The sequence below is a fragment of the Pteropus medius genome, unplaced genomic scaffold (assembly GCF_902729225.1).
Source record: "Pteropus medius unplaced genomic scaffold, Ma_sr-lr_union100, whole genome shotgun sequence".
In the NCBI taxonomy this organism is placed as follows: Eukaryota; Metazoa; Chordata; class Mammalia; order Chiroptera; family Pteropodidae; genus Pteropus; species Pteropus medius.
In genome coordinates, this window is record NW_024349799.1 from 17,710,514 (window position 1) to 17,734,853 (window position 24,340).

Genomic DNA, 24,340 nt, shown 5'->3' on the forward strand with positions numbered 1-24,340 from the left:
TGTGTGTTTTGTGTGTGTGTTTAGCTTCAATTCGAGGCATCCTGGAACTGCGGAGATCACCAGTTTTTTCTTGGTGAACAGATTATTAGGCCTTTGACATCCAAGGGGAAAGTGTTGAGCACATAAAAGTTGCAGATGCCCTTGCCCTGATTCCGCAGACTCCTTCATTCTGCAGCTCCAGCCCCTGAACTGTGGTGATACCACCTCAGTTGGGATTGCCTCGCTCATGTGCCTCCTCCCGTCTTCATTTTTGATCATTTCTCTATAGCCTTACAAATGAGTCTTAGACAGCTGCCTTTATATTCCTTCAGATGTCTCTATCTTTAAGCAAATCCAGTCTACAAAGGTTGGGTTTATTCAACAGCTCAAATTAGGAATTTTTAAAACCCGAGTTTCCCAATTTATTTACTGTGGGATTCTTTAAGAGAACAAATTCCCCAGTACATTTAACACTAGTCAGTTTATGGAGAATCAGCTTAATTCAACAAATGTTGAGTTAATCTTCTGCTATGCTCAAAGCACTGTGTTGTGGGAAATATCAGAGAAGAGCAAGACAAGGCCCTTACCCTCAAGGAACCTTGTCTACTTGTCTAGCTGGGAAGATGGGACATAAACCTGTGAAATAGGTAAATAACCTGAGACAATTATGTCATAAGCACGTGATGTGTGCAGGGATAATAAAGGGTTCATAAGGAGGCATTCAGAATAGGGAGAGGCAATGGTAAGGATATAGCCATAATGGCTTACAAAATGCTTTCATATCTTTTATCTCACTGTGTGTATATATGGTGGGGGGAAGATGGGAGAAATTGAAGATTTAGAGAGGTCATTCAGCTAGTTGATGGCAGATCCTGGCATAAATCTAGATATTCTGATCCTGCAGGTTTACTTAGAGTCATTCAGTTATGTCTTTTGGAGCTACCTAGTAAAGCGTACTTGCTTTTGACTAGTGGTTAGGATTTGTTAACATAGACTGTCCATAAAACTGTCCTGCCGGAGGTGCTCGTCTACCATAACAGTTCTGTTTGGGGAATAATGTCCTACTGGAGACCCTTGAGATTTGAAATTTGGAATTCAAAGGGCTCAAGAGATTGCTATTAAACAATAACAGTCTGTTCTCTTGGAAATTTCAAAAGCATAGTTGCTTTTGTAAATGGAAGAGACTACCGTAACTGTCCTTTAGTATGAGGTTACTGTGGACTACTTGTAGAATATTGTTATGTGAGCATGGCATTGAGTTTTACTTATTTCTCTTTGTTTGAAGACTCGGTCTGAAAATAACTATCTTTCATTTTAGGCAGTGGTTTTAGGGAAGAACTGTTGACCGATGACTACTCTTTCACTGTTGTTCTACACTGTCTGACATGATGGGACCAGGCAGACCAGCTTCAACCTGTGTTCATCTAGCATCTACTGTCCAACTACATGGGAGAAGTGACCCCATGAGACTTCAAACCCAGGTAGTTTTGTTATTTGTTCATATTTTTATTATGAAACTTTGAAACTGTAAGAGTCGAAAGAAAAGAACAATGAACTCCTTTTAAACCTACCTCTGATTCCATAATTGCAACAATTTGTCCTCTTTTTCTATCTACACATCTCTCTAAAATGCTTGCAGAACCATTTCCAAGTAAGTTGCAGATATTTGGAAACTTCACTTCCAAATATTTGAGAATACTAATCCTAAAAATAAACTCTTCTACTTAATTGTAATGCCATTATCACACCCAAGAAATGGATGAAATATTTTCTGGTATTATCTAATAACCAGCCTATTGAACTTCACCCAGTTGTCCCCCAAAATGTCTTTACCCCCAACATTGTATTATGAAGATCTTCAAACACAGCAAAGTTGAATCTCACAATGAATAGCTAGATCCCATTACTATTTCACTATATATGTTTTATTGAATATTCTTCAGTCCATTCCTCTAGAATCCATTCATCAACCCATATTATTTTTTGACATACGTTAAAGTAGATTGCAGACACAATTAACCTAACTGCTTCAGCATGTATATTACATACTAGAATTCATTCTTTGTTTACCATTTTTTGGATATAAATTTTACATCTGAAATGAATACTTTGAAATATATACAACTTGTCACATTTGCTGAATTTTGACAAGAGTAAACACATATAACCCATACCTCTTTCAAGATACAGATAATTTCCATTACCCCAGAAAGTTTCTTATGCCCCTTCCTAGTTAGTCTTTACCCTACTATCCAGAGGCAACCACTATTCTGATTTTTTTCCACCACAGATTGGTTTTGCCTATTCTAGAACATCATATAAATGGAATTATATACCGTGTATTCTTTTGTGGAAGCCTTCTTTCCCTGAGTATAATGTTTTTAACATTCATCCATGTGTTGTGTGTCTCAGTAGTTTGTTCCTTTTTATTACTGAGTAGTAGTTCATAGCAGGAGTGTACCATAGATTGTTTATCCATTCTGCAGTTGATGGACACCTGAGCTGTTTCTGGTTTGGTTTATTATAAATGAAGGTTCTCTGAACATTCTTGTATAAATCTTTTTGTAAACATGTTTTTATTCTATTGGATAAATACCTGGGAGTAAAATCTCTGGGTCTTAGGGTAGGTGTATGTTTATTTTTTTAAACAAGCCAACAGACCTTTTCCCAAAGTGGTTTTACCATTTTACATTCCAAACAATGATAAATGAGACCTCCTCCAGTTCCTCCACATCTTTGCCAACATTTGGTGTTATTTTTTAAATTATAGCCATTCTGGTGAGTGTGGTTTACGAAGAAATCTTTTTTAAAAATTTGACATAATTTCAGACTGACAGAGAGTTGCAAGAATAGTACACAGAATTTCTGGATACTCTTCTCCCAGATTCCGCAAATATTAACACTTATTACATTTTCCGTCCCCACGCCCATTCTTCCTCCTTCCCTTTTTATATCTTTCTTCACACATACACTTATTTAAAAACCAGTTAAGAGTAAGTTGCAGACATGATGGCTTTTTACTCCTAAGTACTTGTGTATATATTTACTAAAAACACGGACTTCTCAATATAACCATAGTACAGTGACCAAAAGCAGAAAATTAACATTAAAATAATGTTATCATGTAATTTATTGACTTCACTGAAATTTTATTAGTTACCCCAATAATGTCCTTTATAACAAAAGAAAATCCAAGATCATGTTTCTTTAGTTTCCTTTAATCTGAACAATTTCTCAGTTTGTCTTTGTATTTTGTGACTCGACTTTTTTGAAAAATATAGGCAGTTATTTGAGGATTTTCTCTCAATTTGAATTTTTCTGATGTTTTCTCCAGATTAAGTTGGGGTTATGCACTTATGGCAGGAAAATCACTGAAGTGATGCTGAGTTCTTCTCAGTGCATCATGTCAGGAAATGCATGTTGTTGATTTAGTCCCATTACTGTCAGTGTTAACCTTAATCATTTGATTAAGGTAATGTCTGCCAAGTTTTCCATGGTGAAGTTACTCTTTTACCTTTTGTAATTGAAAGTACCTGTCTTTGAGACTATGTGAATATCTTTTTACTCCCCAAACTTTCATCTACTTGTTTTAGCATTCATTGATGATTTGCCTGAATGAATTTTTTATTATGATGGTTGGCAAATGGTGACTTATTTATTTATATCAGAGCAGACTTGGAGTCTTAATGCAATAGTTTATAATCCTTTACCCTCATTTTTATGTTCAAATATCTATTTTTATGTTCATATGGTCTCTGACTTGGCCTATGAGAACCACTTCAAACTGACTCCTGTCTCCCTTTTGCATGTTTTCATCAATCTTTGACTGCTTTTTGGTAGAAAAAAATATTCCAGGATTAGCATTTTTTTTTTTCCTGTTCTAGTCCTAGAATTAGTCATTTATGCAAGGAGCCTTCTTCCCTTTAGTGGAAAATGGAATTTAGAAATCAATATATGGGTACTAGAAATGCTCATTGATTCTTGAGTGTTGATTGTTTTTAGGCCTTTTCAGGGGACATAAGTGGGAAATAGATGTATATACTTGTGTGCCCGTACATACATATCCACACTCACATCTGTATCTCTCCCTCTCCTTTCCCTTCTCCTTTCCCTTTCTCCATTCTTCCCTTTCTATGCATCTGTCTGCCTAGCTACCTGTTTGTCTATATGTATTAAAACCTGTGAGTTCACACAGGCATCTCCAATTCCAATCCAACACTTTTCATATTTGTAACTTCTTTATTTAACAGTGTGAAACCTTGCTCCAGTTATCCATAATACTTTTCCTTATTTGCTCAATCCTAGAATGTACAAAAATGTTTCAGGATTTTAATCTATGCCTCTGCAAAAAGAGAAGGCTACAAATTAGAATTCGATATTTGTTTAGAGTACTTTTTATCTTTAGCCTGAGGTCATATAGTCCAAATGCTATGTTCAGAAGTTAATTGGGTTAATTTTTTTAACCCTCACTTTTTAGTATGGTTATGTTATTCATTTGAAATTCAGTTTGGTTCGTTAGTTTCTGTTAGTATTCATTTTTAGGGCTTTCCTTCATCCTTATTTAGTTGTTCCCTCCCTCCTTCTTTCTCTTCTTCTTTTCTCTCTTCCTATCTCTCTAGTATATGTGAAACCTTAACATGGTTCTGAATATACCTGTACAAAAAAGTATATTCAGAGATGTGTTATCCCCTCTCCTATTCCCTCTATCTTTCCACACAATTCCTACCTACACCCTGTAGATACCTAATCTTAATAGTCTCTGATTTTTCTTTCCTGTGTGGTTTTTTTTTTTTTTTGCACAGAGATCAGATGTATGTGTGTATGTTTCTTTCGCGAAGCATTTTTCCCCACTTGAAGGGTAATATATTACAAATAATCCTTTTTGCACTTTGTTCTTTTCACTGCACAATATAAGTTACATAATGTATATTGATGGGTATCTTCAGGAAATATTCCCAGAAGTGCGACTGCTAGGTAAAAAAATAAATACATATGTAATTTTGTTAGACTTTGACAAGTTCCCCTTCCCTAAGGATTGTACCAATTTACATTCCCACCAGTACTCTTATGAGAGTGTCTGTTTTCCCATAGCCGTACAAAGAATGTGTAATTGTCATACCTTTCAACTTTTGCTAATCTGTTGCTATTTCAGTGTTTTTTTAAATTTGTGTTTTATGATATTGACCAACATTTTATGTTTTAGGGCCATGCTTATATATTTTTTGGTAAATTATCTGTTCATGTGTTTTTCCCATTTTCTATTGAGTTTTAATCTTTTTTCACCTCAGTTTTTAAGATTTCCTTATATTTAAGGAGCCTTTGTATTTACAAATATTTTTCTTCCAGTTTTTCAGTTGTTCTTTGACTTGGTTTATGGTGGTGGTGGTGGTGGTGGTGGTTGTTGTTTAACCATAAAAAACAGGTAGAAGTTGTTTTTAAAATTATTTTAATATAGTAAAATTTATCACTCTTTCCTTTTATTACATATGGATTTTGAGCCATAGTTTAAAAAAGCCCTTCCCTACACCCAGGTTAAAGGGGAATTCACCCAATTTTGGCAGGGGGGCGGTGCTTACATCAAATCCCCCAGGTATTTTAGGTTGTTTTTATTTTGGGGGAGGGGAAGAATTTCTGTGTTTAAAACTATATGTTTCAAGTACTGTTCATCAGTCTGAGCCTTCTTCAAATGGTAACCATTTTTTTTCTCTCATAACCTCTAGTGAAGTTTTAACTACTTTTTTTTCCCAAAATACTTTCCTGAAGTTTTATCACAATGGGTTTATTTTAAATTGGCTCTTCACACACAATTACATAAACATACTTTATTATGAGAGTTGGGGAGACTGTCCCCAAGATAAAGACATCACAGCACAAGCTTCATTGAGTTCATCATTGACAGGTTCAAAGCTATAAAATTGTTTTGCCTTTGACCTAGTAATCCCAGAATAGATAATGTATCCTAAGGAAATAGCTTGAAAAGAGAAAAAAACTAAATGCATGAAGGTATTAATTGAAATAATATTTTTGTCAGTGGAAAAACTTAATCTAAATGTTTAATAGAAACTTATAGTTAGGTTAAGCATGAAAAGGGCATTAATTGGATTTTGGAAATGTAACCATGAAAAATAATGAAAACTGTGGGAATATGGAAACATGCCTATGTTTATTAAGTGAAAAACAAAGTAAAACTCATATCTGTTATGATTAAAACTGACAAAAACTTAAGCCTACATAAGAAAGATTATTTAAAGCAGTGGTTCCCCAGCCTTTTTGGCACCAGGGACCGGTGTTCCTATGAGAATCTAATGCCTGATGATCTGAGGTAGAGCTGAGGCGGTGATGCTAGCGCTGGGGAGCGGCTTCAAATACAGTTGAGGCTTCTCTTGCTCACATGCCGCTCACCTCCTGCTGCATGGCCCAGTCCTAACAAGACACGGACCAGTACCAGTCCGTGGCCTGGGAGTTGGGGACCCCTAGTTTAGAGCAAGATGAATTTAGGTGTGGAATAAAAGATGTATTCCAACCACCTGATGAAAAATGTTAGGAAGACCTGAAGAGGTATTGTCAAATGGCCTAGGTCCTGTGTGGCATGTCTGGAGCAATTTTTAGGAATGCTCATAATGATTGTATTGGTCACTTGATGGAACAGGACAGAAGTTCATAATTGGGGAGTTGGGGAACTTACTGCTTGAACCTTTTTGGGTTGATGTTTAGAGGAGGATCCCAGGATGCTATTAGTAAACAGAAGGATGATACTGTGAGTCTGGGTGATTGGAGGATAGAACCAGGAGTATTGGATGAATTTGGGGGCATGTGAGAGTGGCTGATTCTGCTGGTACAAAAGAAATGTACTGTTTAGCAGTAATAGTCATGTGGGTGAAATATTAGAAACTTGATTGTAGATGTATACCAACCATGCAATATGTTATTTTTCTAATGAGTGCTTACTTTTATTTATTTTTTTAAAGAACCAGCTGCAGTTTAATAAGAATGTTCCTACACATTCAAGCAACTTGGCAATCCGATATTCTTGCCCACATGCAATTAGAATTGAAAAACTGAAGCACTCGTACAATGAGTCATACCATTGTAAAGATTTGGATTTTAGAGATGGTCCTGACCTAAGCAGTTCTGTTTCATTTTCTGTCATATCAGAAGAGAGACTTAGCTATGCTGTCCACCTAGCCAAAAGAGATGTGAAACGAAGACAATTTGAAGAATGCATAAAAGAACATCATCTCAGAAGTCAGCGCCAGATCTCTCAGAAATGTGGACACACTAACCATAAAATATCTGACCATAGGGTGGAGAGAAAGGAATTGGAGAGTCAAGAAGTTTGTCATGGCGGCCACCAGCCATCCAAAGTAGAAATTTCCAGCTCAGGTGCCAAAGTATACGTGTACACATCTCATCCGAGACAGTCAGATCTGACCATGCCAGCTTCACCAATGACCCATGATCCAGGACTTCCGCCACATGCCAGGATAGATGACCACAAAAGCCTATGTGAACACAAAAGCCTGCTAGAAGTTCAGCGACTCCAAAAAGAGTTGAGCAGTTGTATCCATAAAATTGAAGAGGTAACTAAAAAAGGTGAGAAAAATTTGGATTCTTCGCTTTGAAGAGATGCTCCGAGAGTGAGATAGTTCAAATACATTCCTTTGGGACCCCCACCCCATCAAATTTCACTCCCTTCTTCTGTCACTAGAGTGACCAGACAAGTGGCCTTTGAGTTTGACCAATGTCTTTTTTTCTGAAGAGTCTGCCCTGCTCTACCCCCTCTTTCCAGCAGAGGCACATGATACAAATCCTTTCTTATAAGCCGCACTTGGTAATCGACTAACTGAGGGCCCAGCCTAGGAACGGGGAACCTGCTGTCTGAATCTTAGGTCTTCTAGCACCAGAGTACAAATTGTCTTGTAGTGTTTTGCTTCTTTATCCGGAAATCCTTCTGACAATGTTACTTTTAATTTGTTCAAAAAGAGCATAGTATATGTATATTGTGGATGAATCCACTTCTGACTTAGGCAATGTTTAGATAAACACACAACAGTGACAAGGGAAGTGGTAGATATATGTGTAAAATATCTGACAACAGGGTAGAAAGGAAGGTATATAATCACCATATACTGTTTTCTACAATTCTTCAAAGTTCCCTATGCCCTTGTGTTTCCTTGGGGAGTAGAGACTTGATTCCATGTGGAAAATTTAGGGTTACCAAAGCTAACAAGTAGGGGAATCAAGCCTAGCTTGGATTGCAGGGAGTAGGGAGTTGAGCATCACAAGGAACCACCTTGCTAGAGTAATACATAGTCTGTAATTTAGATATACGTTTATACATATATGCATGTTATATGAGGAACTTAAGGTCCCTTACAAAAATATCTGTGGTTGAACAAGATAGAACACACACATGTAAGTAAACAAGGATATTATGGCACAGGAAAAGAGGAAAAGAAAAATAGGATTTATTAGGAATGAATTACAAATTTGTTTCTGAGCTTCCTAGCAGCCAGCTAAAGAGGAAAATGTAATGAGTTGCAGAATTTTCAGAGTTGTTTAGAAAAAAGCAATTGTGTAAAGAAGACAATTGTTTCATGTATTGAAGTCAGTGGGTTTTCATAAAGAGTATGTTGTGTAATATGAGCAATTTGAAAACATTCCTACATCAAGATAACAAGAGCATTATGGCTCCTTTCTTAAAACATTCCTCTGTGCTGGTGTATGGCATACATTGGTAGAAGCCATGCTCCCTGGGGGAAGAAAGCCATGACTCTCACTGCTCTGATGATGTGGCTTGCTACAGGGGGACTTTAGAGCAGAGCTGCTCAAATTCCGTGGGGTTGGGTGTTTTGTTTTGTTTTGTTTTGTTTTAAGTTAAAAATGTCTTTCACAAATCAGTACTTTCTAAACTATAATAAAAATGTCACGAAAATGGCATATTGTTATAAAAACCCGTAAATGCATATTTTTGATTTCTGCACTTAGCTTGTCGTGGGCTGGTAATAGATTGCGATGGCACCTATCTGCAGCCCACTTTTTTAGTAGCCCTGAAATACCCAATGGTGCTTCCCAAATGCTGCTTTGCAGACTGGTTGCATCAGAATCATCTGGAAGGTGAGGAGTTAAAACCCCACCTGAGCCTGTTACCACTAATATTCATATAAGTTTATGAATCCCAGGTTTCTTCATGTGGTGCAGCCCCAACAAGAGATAGACACAACGTAGCTTGTAGACTCCTCTGTGACAGCGTATGTGTCCACGACTCCTGATTTCAAATTTTTGATTTTTTTTAAAACAAAAATATTAGTTGACTTTTTAATGAGTAAATATTAAAGATATCTAATTTGTATATTAGAGTTTTACATAAGAATTTGTTATATAAGTACATTGGAGTAGTACATAAGAATTTTTTATACAAGAATTTGTTTTATGTAAGAACTTATATAGGAGTTTTATTTAGACCACATTTGAAAACCACTAACTAGAAGGAATGGACAAGTTGCATATCCCTCAGGCAATCTTCCAGAAACAGTTTCTTTGAACTAATCTTTTGAAAATGTGGAGCTTTAGTGTATACGAGGTTGTGCTTCCCAACAAATCTATGAGGACTTTGGACATTCATATAATCTTAATGTGTTGGAGAAAGGATTTGTTTTTTGAATTCAAGATAAGAAAGTGTAAAAGAAATCTTGCTAAACATAAAAATAGGACAGTAAAGGGTTTTTGTAAAAATAGAAAGCATTACAGTTTTGGGCTCAATATAAAGAATTTTAAAATAGTAAGAGATGCCTCACAGTGGACTAGGCTGTCCAGTGGGCTCTGGTTCAGGGAATTCCTGCATGGAGGGGAGCTTGACCTAGTTAATACCTTCCTGACCCTTCTGTCTCTGAGTCATTACACAGGTCTACTTCTTCCTGATTTCTTGGCTAATAAAAAATGACATTTGTTGTTAGGACAGCCGCATTTTTTTTTCTTATTTAAAATAGAGATCTTTGTTACTCGTTTGAGTAATTGAAATTTTTATAAGTTTTTATATTTGGCTTATAATTCACTTTTGGGTAAAAAATATTTTCAGACAGAATGGAAGAAGTCTTGGATCCAGATGAAGAACGGCGAATACATGTCAGGAGGCAAGAGCAAGCTGTTCGTTGTGCTCGAATGCTCTATGTCCTCCAGCAGCAGGTACGAAAAGCAGGGAGGAATGGAACATTCAGCCTTGTGCATTACCTTCATAGAGAATTTGTTTTCCATTTATCTCAGAAATATAGTACCAATGTATCCTTCATGAATTCTAATGCTTTTGTGAGGCAAACTTTTCTGAACATGTGGACAAATAATTCTTTTTCTTTTTGTTATCTGCCTTTATGTACATTTGTGTATTATGTATATATGGCCAAACTTCTTAAATAGTGTTTTTGACTTTTTGTTGTCGTAGACTCTTGAGAATCTACTAAAAGCTTTGGGTCCTCTCCCCAGAAAAAAATGCTTATATGGCACATATTTTTGTAGTGAAGTCCAGGGAATCAGTTACTCTAAAACCCTTGGTCCTCAGTTATGAGCTTTTGTCTTAGAAGAAAAGGACCTTGTTAGTTTCTATGTGTCTCATGTTTGTAATGTACTAGAAGCTTAGGAATAGGAAATAATTTGATTATTAAATAGTAAAGAATGAAGACCACTAAGTGTCTTTCAGGACACATTTAGTGGCTGATAAACAGGGATTTATGTTGTTGACATTACGGGTAGATTTTTAAAAATGTTTAACTTTAATGCCTTACTCATTAATAAGTCTTAAACTCATTTCTGGTCACTTAAGTCACGTGTTGGCCTTATTGCTTGAACTAACAACTGGACCTTTTCATTTAAAATAAAACGCCTGAGTTAGATTTTGTTCTGTATTCTTTTGGATTCTATTTTGGTCCTTACTCTGCATTGCTAAGAGATTACATAGAGATTGTTCTAAAACATGAATCTCACCCTGTCAGACCACTGCTTAAAAGATTTCAGTGGCTCCCTGGAACATAGAGGATGAAAGCTAAATCCTTTAGCATGGCACTGAAGACTTCATGATCTGGCCTTCCAACCTTTCTGGAGTCACCTCCACCTTCGCTCCTTCATGTTAAATTCCTATTACATTGGGGACCAAGGGATGGAAGTGAACATTATGCTCTACTCACCATCTTGAATTGGAAACCAATAATTATTTTGGGGGGGCATGAATGAAGAGCCTTATTTCATTTTCAAGTGACGTGAATTAATAATGATTATATTAGACAAGACGGGATGCATCCTTTCCTACAAAAAAGATCAGTGGAAAGGTATAAAGTTTTTCATTTTTCCCTTTTTTACAAAACAGGTTAAAGAAATCCAGGAAGAGTTGGATAAATTGAGTCCACATAAAATTAAACACACTAAAAAGGTATGATGCAATTTAAATATAATTAATATTTATTTATAAATTAGATTAACATTGTTTTCTTAGTATTGCGTGTGTGTTCTCTGCACTGTTATCTACAGTGCTTGTAGAAACCTGTTAGCGAGGGCGTGAGCACTTTAAATATTCTGAATTTGGGGTCTCTTTTCCAAGGAACAGGTTCTAAAAATAGATTTTTGTTGTTGCTGGTGTGAGAAACTGAGAATACGAAAGAAAAGACTTTGTCACTAGAAAACGTTTAAACTTTATAATTCCCTCTACCGTGAAACAGTTTTCAAAATGTAGTTCAATATAGAAAGAAAATAGACTAAATATTCTTAAGGGTTGAGTTAATATCAAGAAGTTCTGAATATTGAAATAACTTATCACATTTCATTTATTGCCAGTCATGGGCAATGTCCAGGCTGGCAGCTGCCCATCGAGGAGCCATTCGGGCCTTACAGATGTTTGTCACTCAGTTTACTGACCGAGGGGAGCACCCAGTTCCTGTTCAGTGTAGGGAACTGGGCAGTCTTATCCGCCAGCTTTCACTCTGTTCTGCCAAGCTGAATGCTGATTCTTCTGTCCCTGATGTGGTTATAGATATCCTGCAACAAATTGAGGTATGAAATTGACTCTAATTTTTGTTAAAAGTGCATTGTTTCTAAGCAGGGAAGTAATGTTTATCATCTCCTAGTTTCATTGGGATTTATGGAGAATACAATGCAAAGCTTCTACACCTAGTAAATTAAAGCTTTGCTGAGGGCAGAAGCAGCACTTCATTTTTATTTTATTGTTTTACAGAGTAGTGTATAATATTGTATTTCACTTCTTGGAGAATTGATGGCTCGAGTCCAGAATGTATAACAACTCTTAACCAGGTCCATTAATTAAAAAGACTTTTCCATTCCTTGACTGTGCCATTTAATAAAGAATTTATTAGCATAGAAAAGGAAAAAGTAAAGCAGTCTTAGATTAGTGCTTTGATTAGAATATCAGTGTATAATCTAGATAGATTTTTTTTTTAAAAGTTATTAGTTTTAAGTATACAGTACATTGGTTAGACATTTATATAGTTTATAAAACAATCCCCCAATTGCTTTTTTTTTTTTTTTTTTTTGCCTCTGGCTCTCCCCTAGCCATTTACATTAATGCTATCTGCATTCCCTATGCATGCTTCCCATCCCCGTGACCATCTATCAATTACTAATTTGTACTTCTTTTTGAAAAGAAGGGACTCTTAAAGGTGTATGGAAGCAGAACCTCAAGTCTCGTGATATGGCTAGAGACTTCTGGAAATCACAACTGATATGTACTAGTCAAGAGTGTTCTTAGTTTATTGGTGACAAGGACAGGAACAATATGCCCCGTTAAACCTTTATTGTTCCCTGAAGTTTAGACTGCTACTGCATAATTTTGTCATTTCATCATTACTGCAATGCTGTGATTTGCAGTAGGTTTTATAACTACTGTTTTACAGACAAAATTTTAAAAAGCAAAGGTCAGAAGATAACACAATTATTTTTCTTGAGAGGTGGAAATTAAATTTCAATCTTCTGACTCCTATGCCACTGTTATTTCCACTACACTACACATTTTTATCCACAAATTTTTATCCACTTTATGTTAGTGTGGTATGGTAAGCTGTTAGCTATAGAGGAAAGGTGCTATAGTGGGGAGAATTATGAGCTAATTGACATACCATTTCTACCATTAATTAGCCCTTGGTGGTCTTAAGGCCTCTTCTACCTTTACAGTTCCATTATCCAGAAAATATGTTTGTATTTTACATTTTCCTTTAGTTTATGAAAATAGATTAAAAATAGTCTGTTTGCCCACTTAAAGTTTTATTTGAATTTATATGGTTTTCACTGAGAATTAAAATGCTTTTAAAGCATATAGGATTACATCCTATTCTATAATATAGGATTATATTTCATTAACTATATGGTTTCAAAAAGGGTGATTCTTAAATTTAGGATTTGAATACCTTTAAAAGTAGTCATATTCTTTATCTTTTTGCTCTTGGTTTTCTAAACATGTAAAAGAACATGCAGAATTCCTTTTATTAATTAGATGCCCTAAATAATAAAGTTTTAAAATTAAACAACATTTCATTAACCATTAGAGATAGCCATTTAATAACACATTTCTCTGGAGTCCTCATTTTTCAGTTTTGTGATTAAAAGTCAGCCTTTTTAATCACTAAGAGATCAAGTAAGAGAACAATTTGACTGTTTCATGGCAGGCTTTGGAATTCCTTCTGGAAAAGAAACTGTCATCAAAAAAGGCGAAGAAATGTTTCACTGAAATTCGGAGCAGATTTCCCATTGGTAGTCAAAGGGCCTTGGAGAGATGGCGAAGTGCATTGCCCAAGAGTGAGAAGAGATCCCTTGTAGCAAAGGAAATATTTCCACAGGAAACAAAACATCCTTGGGTGGCAAAGAAGCTTCTTGCTGGTATGTTTCTTAAAGTGTTTATTGCAAGGTATTTTATTCTTTGGAATTGTCTGGACTGTAACAGTTGCTACACTGAGGGGAAAGTGAGGATTTAAAACTGAGTCCACAATAGGTGTACTTGAACTAGGATTAGTGAATAGCAAACCAAGATGCTTCCTTAGACTGGGGGCTGGAGTATTCTTTCATAGAGGAGAATAGAAAAAGTAAAATTTCCTTTTCCTACATCATAGCTTTTGGTCTACCCAAAATAAATTCTACAGAGCTGGAAGTTAATGCCCCAACCTTTTTTTAAAGTTTATTTTCATTTTAATGTTAGATATACGCATATATACATATTTGATATATATGTATTTTTTTTTACATAGGTAATAACTTCTTGTCATTCCAAGTGGAATTGCTAGTTTATATGGTATGTCATTTAAACAGATACTGCCAGCTTGCCCTTAAAAATGGGTATACAGTTATGTTTTGACTTTCGGTGACCATCAGTATATATTTCCCCATATCCTTGCCAAGCATTTAGTATAAGGAAATTTTAAAAATTTTCCAGATCTCAGTGGAAAATGGTATCACTGTCCTATATTGCATTTCCCTGATTACTAATGAGGAAGATCATTGTTTCTCTCATGTGTTCCTTAGCCATGTTTATTTCCTCCCCTGTGATTTGTCCATATCCTTTGCCATCTCTCTGCTGGGCTTTATGTCTTTTGCTTATGGATATATGGAAGTTCTTTATACATTCTGGATCTTAGTCTTTTTTTTTTTTTTTTTTTGGTTTACATATATTGTTGAATATTCTCTTAGTCCCTTAACTTTTGAAATTTGTTTATGATGTCTTTTCTGGTGCAGAAAATTTTAATTTTGTGGAAAAAAATCATCCTTTCTTGCATATTTTAGTGCTTCATGAGGCAATTCTTCTCCTTTTGTTCTCTTTTTTTAAAATTTTGCTGATGGAGATTGCTTATCTTCATAGGAATCTAAAATGAGCTTGTCAAGTTCCATAAAAAATGCTCTCCAGATTTTGATTGAGTTCATAGATTAATTAGGGGAGACATGACATCTTTACAGTAGGAAGTCATCCCATCAGTTTATTCATGTTCTTTTTCCTTCCCTTCAGTTGAATTTTATAATTTTCTATATATAAGAATTCCTGACATAAGACTACATATATATTCTTAAATTCCTTATTAGGTTTATTTCCAGTTTTTAATTTTATAGTTTTTATTGCTATTGCAAATGGGATCTTTTTTTATTACATTTTGAAATTGGTCATTGCTACTTACAGGAGAGCTTTTGGTTATGTACATTGCTCTTATATCTGGTACCTTGCTGAAGTCTTTGTTATGACAAGGTATACATTTGAACATTTCTGAAATTGGGATACATTCTTAAATTGATGATATCTTACAATTAATTGGCAATATTTTAAAATTTGTTACTGATGGACAAAATAATGATATGTTTTGTGTTTTTCCAGATAGATGAGATCACGTACAACTAAGTAAAGCTTTGCCTCTCTTTTCGCAGTTTTTGTACCTTTTCTTTTTTCCCTTTCTGCTTCAGGGAATAGGTTTTAATTAAGAATAATATTAAATAATAGCTATAATGGTAGACATCATTCCCTCCCTAGATTTAATGAGAATGTTTCTTTTTTTTTAAGATTCATTTCTTTTTTTTAATTTTAATTAGTTTCAAGTATATACTACATTGGTTAGACATCTGTATAGTTCGTAAAATGATCCCCCCAATTGCTCCCTCCCTCCCCTGACTCTCCACCTAGCCACCATATTAATGCTAACTGCATTCCCTATGCCTTACTCCCCATCCCCATGACCATCCATCAACTACTAATTTGTACTTTAATCTTTCACCCCATTCTCTCAGCCCTCTTAACCCCCTCCCCTCTGTCCGTAACCAAACTGTCCACTATATTTGTGATTCTGTTTTTGATTAGTTTGTTCTTTTTATTCTTTAGTTTCTATATATAAGTGAAATATATGGTGTTTATTTTTCTCTGATTTAAATACCTTCTAGGTCCATCAAAGCAATATCTTTTTCCATCCCCTTCCTTTTCATATGTAGAAGTCTTGTTTTTTAATCTTTTCAGCCATTCTATCTTTTGGTTGGAGCACTTAATTCTTTTCCATTTAAGGTACTTATTGATAGGGATGTAGTTGTTACCATTCTTTATTCCTGTTTTTGATACATGTTTTTTCTTAAAGAAGTCCCTCCAACATTGCCTGTAATATTGGCTTGGTGGTGATAAATTCCTTTAGCTTATTTTTGTCTGGGAAGCTCTTTATTTGTCCTTTGATTTCGAATGATAGCTTTGCTGGATAAATTATTCTTGGTTGTAGGTCCTTGGTCTTCATCCTGTTGAATATTTTTTGCCAAGCCCTTCTGTCCTTCATAGTTTCTTTTGAGAAATCAGCTGCCAGTCTTATGGGTGTTCCCTTATAAATAACTATCTGTTTTTATCTTGCTGCTTTTAATATTCTTTCTTTGTATTTAAACTTTGGCATTTTAATTATGATGTGTCTTGGTGTGGGCCTCTTTGGATCCCTGATTTTTGGAATTCTCTGAGCTTTCTGGGGCTTTATGTCCATTTCCTTCACCAGGTTAGGGAAGTTTTCTATCATTATTTCTTCAAACAGCTTTTCAACATCTTGATTTTCTTCTGTTATGCTGATCAAATGGATATTTGGACCCTTAATAGTGTCTCATATTCTCCTTAAATTATTTTTATAGTCTTGGCTTCTTATCTCTTACCGTTCTGATTGTGTGTCCTTGGCTTTCTCATCCCTTAGATAAGGCATTCGATCCTTTTCTTTATTCACTTTGTTTATTCCTCTGTTTATTCAATTTAATATACTTATCTTAGATAGTGTTCTCCATTTCAGACTGGTTCCCTTTTATAATTTCCATTTCCATTTTTATCTCTTTGTTGGAGTTCTCTACGCTTCCCAAAAGTTCATTGAGCATCTTTATAACCAGTGTTTTGAACTCTGTTTTTGTTAGATTACTTGACTACATTGTATCTGGATCTCTGTTCTGTTCTGTCACATGGTTTCTGCTTCTTTGTCTTCCCATTTTGGCTGCCTTTCCGTGTCTGTTTCTATGTACTAAGCAAAGCTCCTAAGTCTCCAGTCTTGTTAGTGTGGATTTGTGAAGTAGGTGTCCAGAGGCACAGACCTGAGAGGGGTTCAGCTGCAGGCCAAATTTAGCCCAAGCCTCTACCTCTCTGGCCCCACCTGTTAAGAATCAGCAAGCAATCCACAGATGCTGTGCTTATAGTTGCCTCAAAACGTCACACCGGAAACTGAGGCCCGCTGCCTTCTCCAGTGTGAGTCTCAGCAAGAAGCACCTGACTCTCTGAAGATACACCTGGATGTGGCTTGGGTGGGGCCGTGAGTTGGGGGAGGCGTGGTTTCAGGGAATCCTCTGGGTGGAGTGACCTCTGTTATCCAGTTCGATGACATCAGGGCTATGAAGGTGCTGTGCCCCGCACTCTGCGTGGGGAGGGCTCAACAGGGAGCAACGGATACCACTGGCACTTCTGTACCGAGCGAATCTCACCTAGGCACTCACTCTTACAGTGTCTCCCTGTAAGTCACTGGTGCCCGCTGCGTGCAGCTGAATCGGCACTGGTGCTCAGAGCGAGCAGGTCTGGTCTGTCATCACGAAAATCCACTTGTGGACACAGCCCCTTTAAGAGGCTTCTGCCACTGCCGCAGCCTCTGTCTCACTCAGCTGCTCGAGACCGGGCGGTCCTGCATCCTCGCCCTGTCCTACCTTCTGCCATTGCAGGGTGATTTCTTGGACTTCTCCTTAGTTGTATGCTTGTTCATCCCAGGCGATTTTTCCTTGCTGCTTCTCCTTGTTTCCATCACAACTTTGATTTGGTTGCCAGAGGGATGAACAGAGCCTCTGTCATCTATGCCTTTTTTTTTTTCAGGAATGTTTCTTTATATATGATGCTGACTTGGTTTTTGGCCATTCTGCATATGAGGTTAAAGAAATTTTCTTCTGTTCTTGTTTTGCTAAAAGATTTCCTTTTCTTCTTCTTTTGTCTTTCTTAAACTGACAGAGATATATATGTTGATAGTGTTTTAAAATAGTTTTAAAATTTTAATACTTAATTTTTTAATGTGCTCTTCCTATCCGAGTGTGGATAAATCCAGTAAGCTAGTTTTCCTTTTTTAATTGAAAAAGAAGTCAAATATACTCATAGAAAGGTACACAGAATATAAATTTACAGTTCAGTTAATTATCTGAAGACATACATGTGTATAATCACTACCCAAGTCAAGAAATGGAACATTACGAGCACTACAAAATCCCCCTGGACCTTCCTATTCCAATCTCTTATTGCCTGCCTCCTCTCCCAAATTAACTATCATTCTGATTTTAATGCTGTACTTTGGTTTTGCCTGATTTGGAACTTTTATAAAAATCGAATTACATAATAGGCATTTTCTTGGGAGTGGCTTCTTTCATTCAACACTTTGTGAGATTCGTCTATTCTGTTTGTGTAACTGATTTATGTTCATTGCTGTATTCCTTGTGTGAATGTACCATAACTTATTCTGTTGGTTTTTTTTTTTAAAGATTTTTATTAAACTATAGATAACATACAATATTGCATTTGTTTCGGATGTACATGTTATACCATAGTTATTCAACATAATTGTTGAGTTTTTTCTATATTTGCGCAATTATAAAGAAAACTACTGTGATTATTCTTATACATGTCTCTTGGTACATGCGTGCATATGTTTCTCTTGGGTATATTCTCAGGAGTGTAATTGTTATGTCATGTGATATGTGTCTGTTCAACTGTGTCTGTTTCAAAGTTTTGTCATTTTATATTCCATCCAAGAGTGTATGAGAACAGTTGCTATACATCCTTGCCAGCACTTACTAGTTTTTAAATTTTAGCCACCCAATTGATGTATAAGCTATCATTGTGGTTTTAATTTATGTTTTCTGGATAAGTAATGGTGTGAGTACTTTTTCATATATTTATATGCTATTTACATGTCTTCTTTTGTGAAATGCCAGTTCAAGTCTCTTGCCCACTCCCCCCTCCCTGATCTCTGTCTCTCTTTTACTTTCTCTTTTATTGATTGTAGGAGTTCTTTGTAGGGGTATTTTGTATTATAAATATCTTCTTAGAAATAAGATGTCTTGATTTTAAATGTTGCAATGGTGTCTTTTGATGAACAGAATTCTTAATTTCATTGTAGTCCCTTTGTAGCAACCTTTTCCTGTATTTTTTTTTGTATACTGTTTAAGAAGCTTTTCCCTATGTCTAAGTTAAAAAGACATTTTTCTGTTATTTCCTAGAAAAAAAAGTTATATTTTCTTCCAGATGGATATCTAGTTGAGCTAATACTATTTGTTGAAAGAATTAATTTTTCGCCAAAGTGGTATATAGTGCTACTTTTGTCATAAAGTAACTGTCCACATATGAGTGGGTCATTTTCTTGGCCCCCCGTTCTCCTCCATTGATCTAATTGTTGGTTCTTACGCTAGTGTACACTACCTTAATTATTCTAAGTCTTGATATCCAGTTAAACAGCTTTGCCACCTGTTCTTCCAGAGTGTCTTGGCTAATCTTGACCCTTGGCGTTTCCATAGAAATTTTAGAATCAGAATTTGTCCATTTTTACTCCCTCCCCGCCCCACCGAAAACATCAATGAAAACCAAACTTGGAATTTTTATGAGAAATTGATATCTTTAGAATATTGATTTCCCAATCCATAAACAAGGTATATCCTTCCATTTTTTTTGGATTGTCTTTAAATACTCTGAGTAATTTATAGTTTGTGTGTGTGTGGTTTTGTTTATCTTTCATTAGATTTATTCCTTGATATTACTATTTTCAATGTTCTTATAAACGATGTCTTTTTAACAATCTAATTTCTGATGTATAATGCTGATATATAGACATATGATTGGTTTTTATGTATTGTTTTTGTATCTAGCAACCTTGCTAAGCTAATTTATTTATAATAATTTATCTATAGATTATTTGCGTTTTTCTGTGTATATTATATCATCTCTGAATAACCATTGGTTTATTTCTTCCTTTCCTATCTTTATTTCTTTTTCTTCTATAGTTTTCTGGTTTTATTTACTTGATCTGTAGATGACTGATATAAAGGTATGTTAAAGTGTCTTATGATACTTGAGATTTTCTTAATTTCTTATTATATTTTTATTCATTTTTGTTTTGTATATTTTGAAATTGTGCTGGGGGGGTGCCTAAGAGTTTCTGACTGCTAAATCTTTTTGGTGGATTTTATGTGTTATTATTATTAAATATTTCTTTTTTTCTTTTTTAATGTTATTCACTTTGGATATTGTTTTGTTTGGTATTAATGTTGTTTCATCTAACTTGTTTGACATTTACTTAGAATAACATTTTCCATTCCTTTATGTTCTGTCTTCCTTCACTGTTTTTATTTTAAGAAAGTTGCTTGTAAATAGTTTATTGTTGGTGTTTTTAACACTGTTGTAGAGTCCTATATTTAACCTAAATTTACTGAGATTAATGATACATTTGAACTTCCTGCCTTATTTTATGTTTTTCATTTGCCAAGTTTTTTTTTCCTTTGTTGTAATTTACTATATTAACCAAGGTTTTCTTGTTTCGTTTTGTTTCCTCTACTGATTTGAAAGTTATATATCAGTCCAGTTTTCACTTGATTTATTTCTCAATCTGCCATTTAGTCTGTGGAACCTTAATAGCATATAATATACTATCTCTAATGTGAATGTAACAAAACCTAATTTACTGGATTGCTATTAGATATTTATTCACTATAATGTGATATTCTTTTTTCTTCATTGGTAGTTAGTTAGAACTAAATAGGTTTGCCTTTGCCAGCCTTTCCTTTCAGGACAAGAGTTCTATTTGCTGTTCTATCTTCTGTGACCAGCCCAGTGTTAGGCACTTAAATGATAGACTCAATGAAGAGGTGCAACTGAATAAGAAAAGCAGATCATAGTAGATTGAATAATGAGTGTTGGAGGCTCACTTGTGATACTCTGGAGGAACTTTCCAGACCTGCAGAGAGACATGTTTCCTAAATGAGCTAGGAGATTAGAGGTGCCAATAACTGATTAGTGAAAAATAGGAACAGCTTCAGAAAGAGAAGTTGGAAAACCTACTAATTGAAAACTCACCGTACGAACAAATGAGAAAGCAAGAAGACAGACTACCATGGGAAAAATGCAAACCAAAAGGACCTCACTTCTAGTCCCGGCTCTGCCACTTTGTGACTTAATCTCTCAAAACCTCAATTTTTTCATTTGTGAAATGGGGACAGTAGTCCTTATCTTATGTGACTTAGTTGTTCTAAGTAGCAAATTAGGTAATTACTAAGTGCTATGAAAATGTGAGAAATTGCTTTTAATTCATAATAATCATCTCAAGAATTAGACTAATCACTGTCCTGCCTGCTCTGTGTATCATGGTGAGGCTCAAATGTGAATGTGAATTATGTTATAAACTGAAAAGAGTTTGTGCAGATATAAGTGATAATAATCATTATTATCCTTATTGCAAATTGAAGTGTGGTTATAATTAGTCACTTTGCATATTTTATAGGTAAGGATGTGGTATCCCTCTTATTTGCATTTTTCTTCTTTCCCTTATATGATCTGGATTTCATAAGGTTACATTTTCCGTTTCTGTTTTAGATATCACTCACCTAATTTGTCCATTCTGACTTCTACCTTCAAAAAAATCATAGGGAGCTACTTGAGTAGAAAACTGTCTCTCTTGCCCTTTTCAGTTGGGAAATCTGTGTGAGCCTGATTAGATCTTGTGATTTATGTAATTGTTGGCTGGTACAGTTCTTTAGCGGCTTCTGAACTGTTCTTGGAATGGGTTGATTGCATTAATATAACTTGTCAGATATGAGGATGGTGGCTCCCTCCCCTCCTCCAGCAAAGTGCTCAAACTCAGCTGCCCTAGAACTTGTACTGCATTTGCATGTTGATTTATGCAGATCATAACTGGAAAGGCATCAGGACCTCGAGGTCAGAGTTGCCTTGCACTATGTAAACTTGGGGGTTAATAATTATAGATTGAGGATTTAATCATAACATTCTTTCCTTCTAATTTATATTTCCTTGCTCTGTAACTTCCATGGCCTTGAAAAGTACCAGATTAAAGAAGAGTTGTGGGGGATCTGAATCTGGCTCTTGAACTCTGAACGCAGTTTGCCTTTCATTATGAACTATTTAAAACAAAGAATGAAAATAGTAAACACCTGTGTATCCACCACCCAGATTTAAACAAATTTTAATACTTTTGTTTTATTTGCTTCGGATTTTTTTTTAGAAATAAAATATGATAGGTAGACCTGAAAAACTTTCTTTTATATTTCTCTCTCCATTCTATTCCCCTCCCTCCCTCACCGGAGGTTACTCTTATTGTTATTATAGTATGGACCTGTTCTGGTTTTATGCTTGTACTGCTTATGTATCTATCCATAAGCAATACACAGTATTGTCACAAATACATACGTTTAATATAAATAGTGTCTTGCAGAAAGCATCACTCTGCAGTTTGCTCCCTCATCTATGTCTGTACACCTTGTTCATATTGACACATGCATTCTAATTTATTAATCTAGCTGTTGTATAGGTTTCTCTTGTATGAATATACCATAGTTTATTTTCAGCTCTTACTGTTGGACATTTGGGTTATTTCCAATCTTTTGCTTTTATAAACAATGATGACATGTATATTCTTGCTCATGCTTTCCACATCCTTGTTTATACTTGGTATTTCACATTAAAAAGTCTCCTCTAATCTAGTAGATGTGAAATGGTACCTCATTGTTTTCATTTTGATTTTTCCGGTCATCTTTTCATGTTTTTATTGACAGCTTTTTTTTTTTATTTCAGCTTTTCTGTCTAAATTGCTAGTTTTTATCCTTTGCCTCTTACTTTATTGGATTGTTCATTTTTCTTAATAGATTGTAAACATTCTTTATATATTCTAGATATTAATCCTGTGTTAATTACATGTATTACAGATATCTGCTTCCAGACTCTGGCTTGTCTGTCGACTTTATTGTATCTTTCTGTCAAAAGAAGTTGTAGCTTAGTATAATTAAATTTAAATTTATTCATATTTAAATTCATATATTTGATAAGTAAGCCTTGTATTGCTATAATTCTAAAAGCTTTAAAGTTTTCCTTTCATATTTAGGTCTTTGTTCCATTTAGAATTTAAGTGTTGCTCTGTATGAGGCAAGGATTCTATTTTGTTTTATTACTATTCAAAAGGATAGTCTCAGCCCTATTGAACAAGCCAGTTCATACTCACTGATTTGTCATGCTGCCTTTGTCATATCCATTTTGCTTCATTGGTCTCTGCCTGTTCCTGCTGCACTCCCACACTGCCTTAATTATTACAGCTTTATCACGAACACTATCTCTGGTAGAATAAGACTCCCGCCCCCACTCCACTCCCCACTTTGTTGTGCTGTGCAATTATTTGGGCAGTCTTGGGATTTTACTCTTCATAAGAATTTTAAGATCAGCCTGGTTTTACCCACACACACAAAAAAATCTGTTGGATTTTAATTGAATTTGCATTTGAAATTATAGATTACTTTGGGAAGAATTGACATCTTTACAGTATTCTTTCCTTTCATGAAAATAATTTATTCATATCTTCTTCAAGTCCTTTAAAAATACCATTGAATTTTTTCTGTAAAAGTCTCGTATATCTTTTGTTAGATTTCTAAGTGCCTTATAGCTTTTGTTGCCAATGTTAATGGATTGTTTTTTTTCTTATATTTTTCTCTAATTATTTTGATATATGGGAATGATACTGATTTTTGTATGTTTTTCTTTTATTTAGAAACATTGCTGAACTCTCTTCTTAGTTATTATCTGTAGATTCTCTTGGATTTTCTACATAGAAAGCATTATCTTATCTTCAGATAAAGACAGTTTTATTTCCTTTCGCATTGCTGGTCAAATGTCCTAGAGTTCAGACTTTATTCTGTATCAAATTAGAAGACATCATAGTTTTCGAGAAGTGACATTTAACTATTTACATTTTAGAAAAACAATTTTGGTAGTCAGGTGAAAAAGATGTGATTGGTGATAAAGAAAGGGTCAGTTAGGAGATGCTATTATTACAGTCACAGGATATTGCAAGCCTGACCTTGGCAGAAGGGCGGAGATAAGTACAAGAGCTATTTTAGAATTAGGGTCCAAGAGACCAGGTGAATGAGTAAATGTGGGCAGTGAGATTCAGGGAGTTAACCATGACACTTAGGTTTCTGCCTGTAGAGCTGTAGTGGGAGTCATAGGATGAGGAGCAACTTTGGCAATGAAATAGCTCACTTTTTAACAGGGCTGGGATAGATATTTGGAGCTTATCTGTCTGTAGATAATCATTCTCACCTACTTGATTTGAATAGCATTTCTCTCAGTTTGTCCTTCTGAAATCTCCAC

The 24,340-nt window shown here is 35.2% G+C and overlaps 1 protein-coding gene across 14 annotated transcripts in view; it reads left to right on the plus strand.

Annotated features, from left to right (window-relative positions):
* The window catches only part of KIAA0753 (KIAA0753 ortholog), a 56,634-nt gene that overhangs the window by 4,234 nt on the left and 28,060 nt on the right, over positions 1–24,340 (plus strand). For 10 of the 14 annotated variants that reach the window (XM_039886455.1, XM_039886452.1, XM_039886458.1 and 7 more), the window contains exons 2-8: positions 520–626; positions 1,298–1,460; positions 6,948–7,572; positions 10,058–10,164; positions 11,336–11,398; positions 11,800–12,015; positions 13,641–13,851. In XM_039886455.1, the coding sequence (XP_039742389.1) occupies positions 1,365–1,460; positions 6,948–7,572; positions 10,058–10,164; positions 11,336–11,398; positions 11,800–12,015; positions 13,641–13,851 (1,318 nt within the window). In that variant the 5' untranslated portion in view covers positions 520–626; positions 1,298–1,364. The remainder of the gene's footprint in view (positions 1–519; positions 627–1,297; positions 1,461–6,947; positions 7,573–10,057; positions 10,165–11,335; positions 11,399–11,799; positions 12,016–13,640; positions 13,852–24,340) is intronic. The other 4 variants (XM_039886453.1, XM_039886454.1, XM_039886465.1 and 1 more) reach the window with 3 other exon arrangements.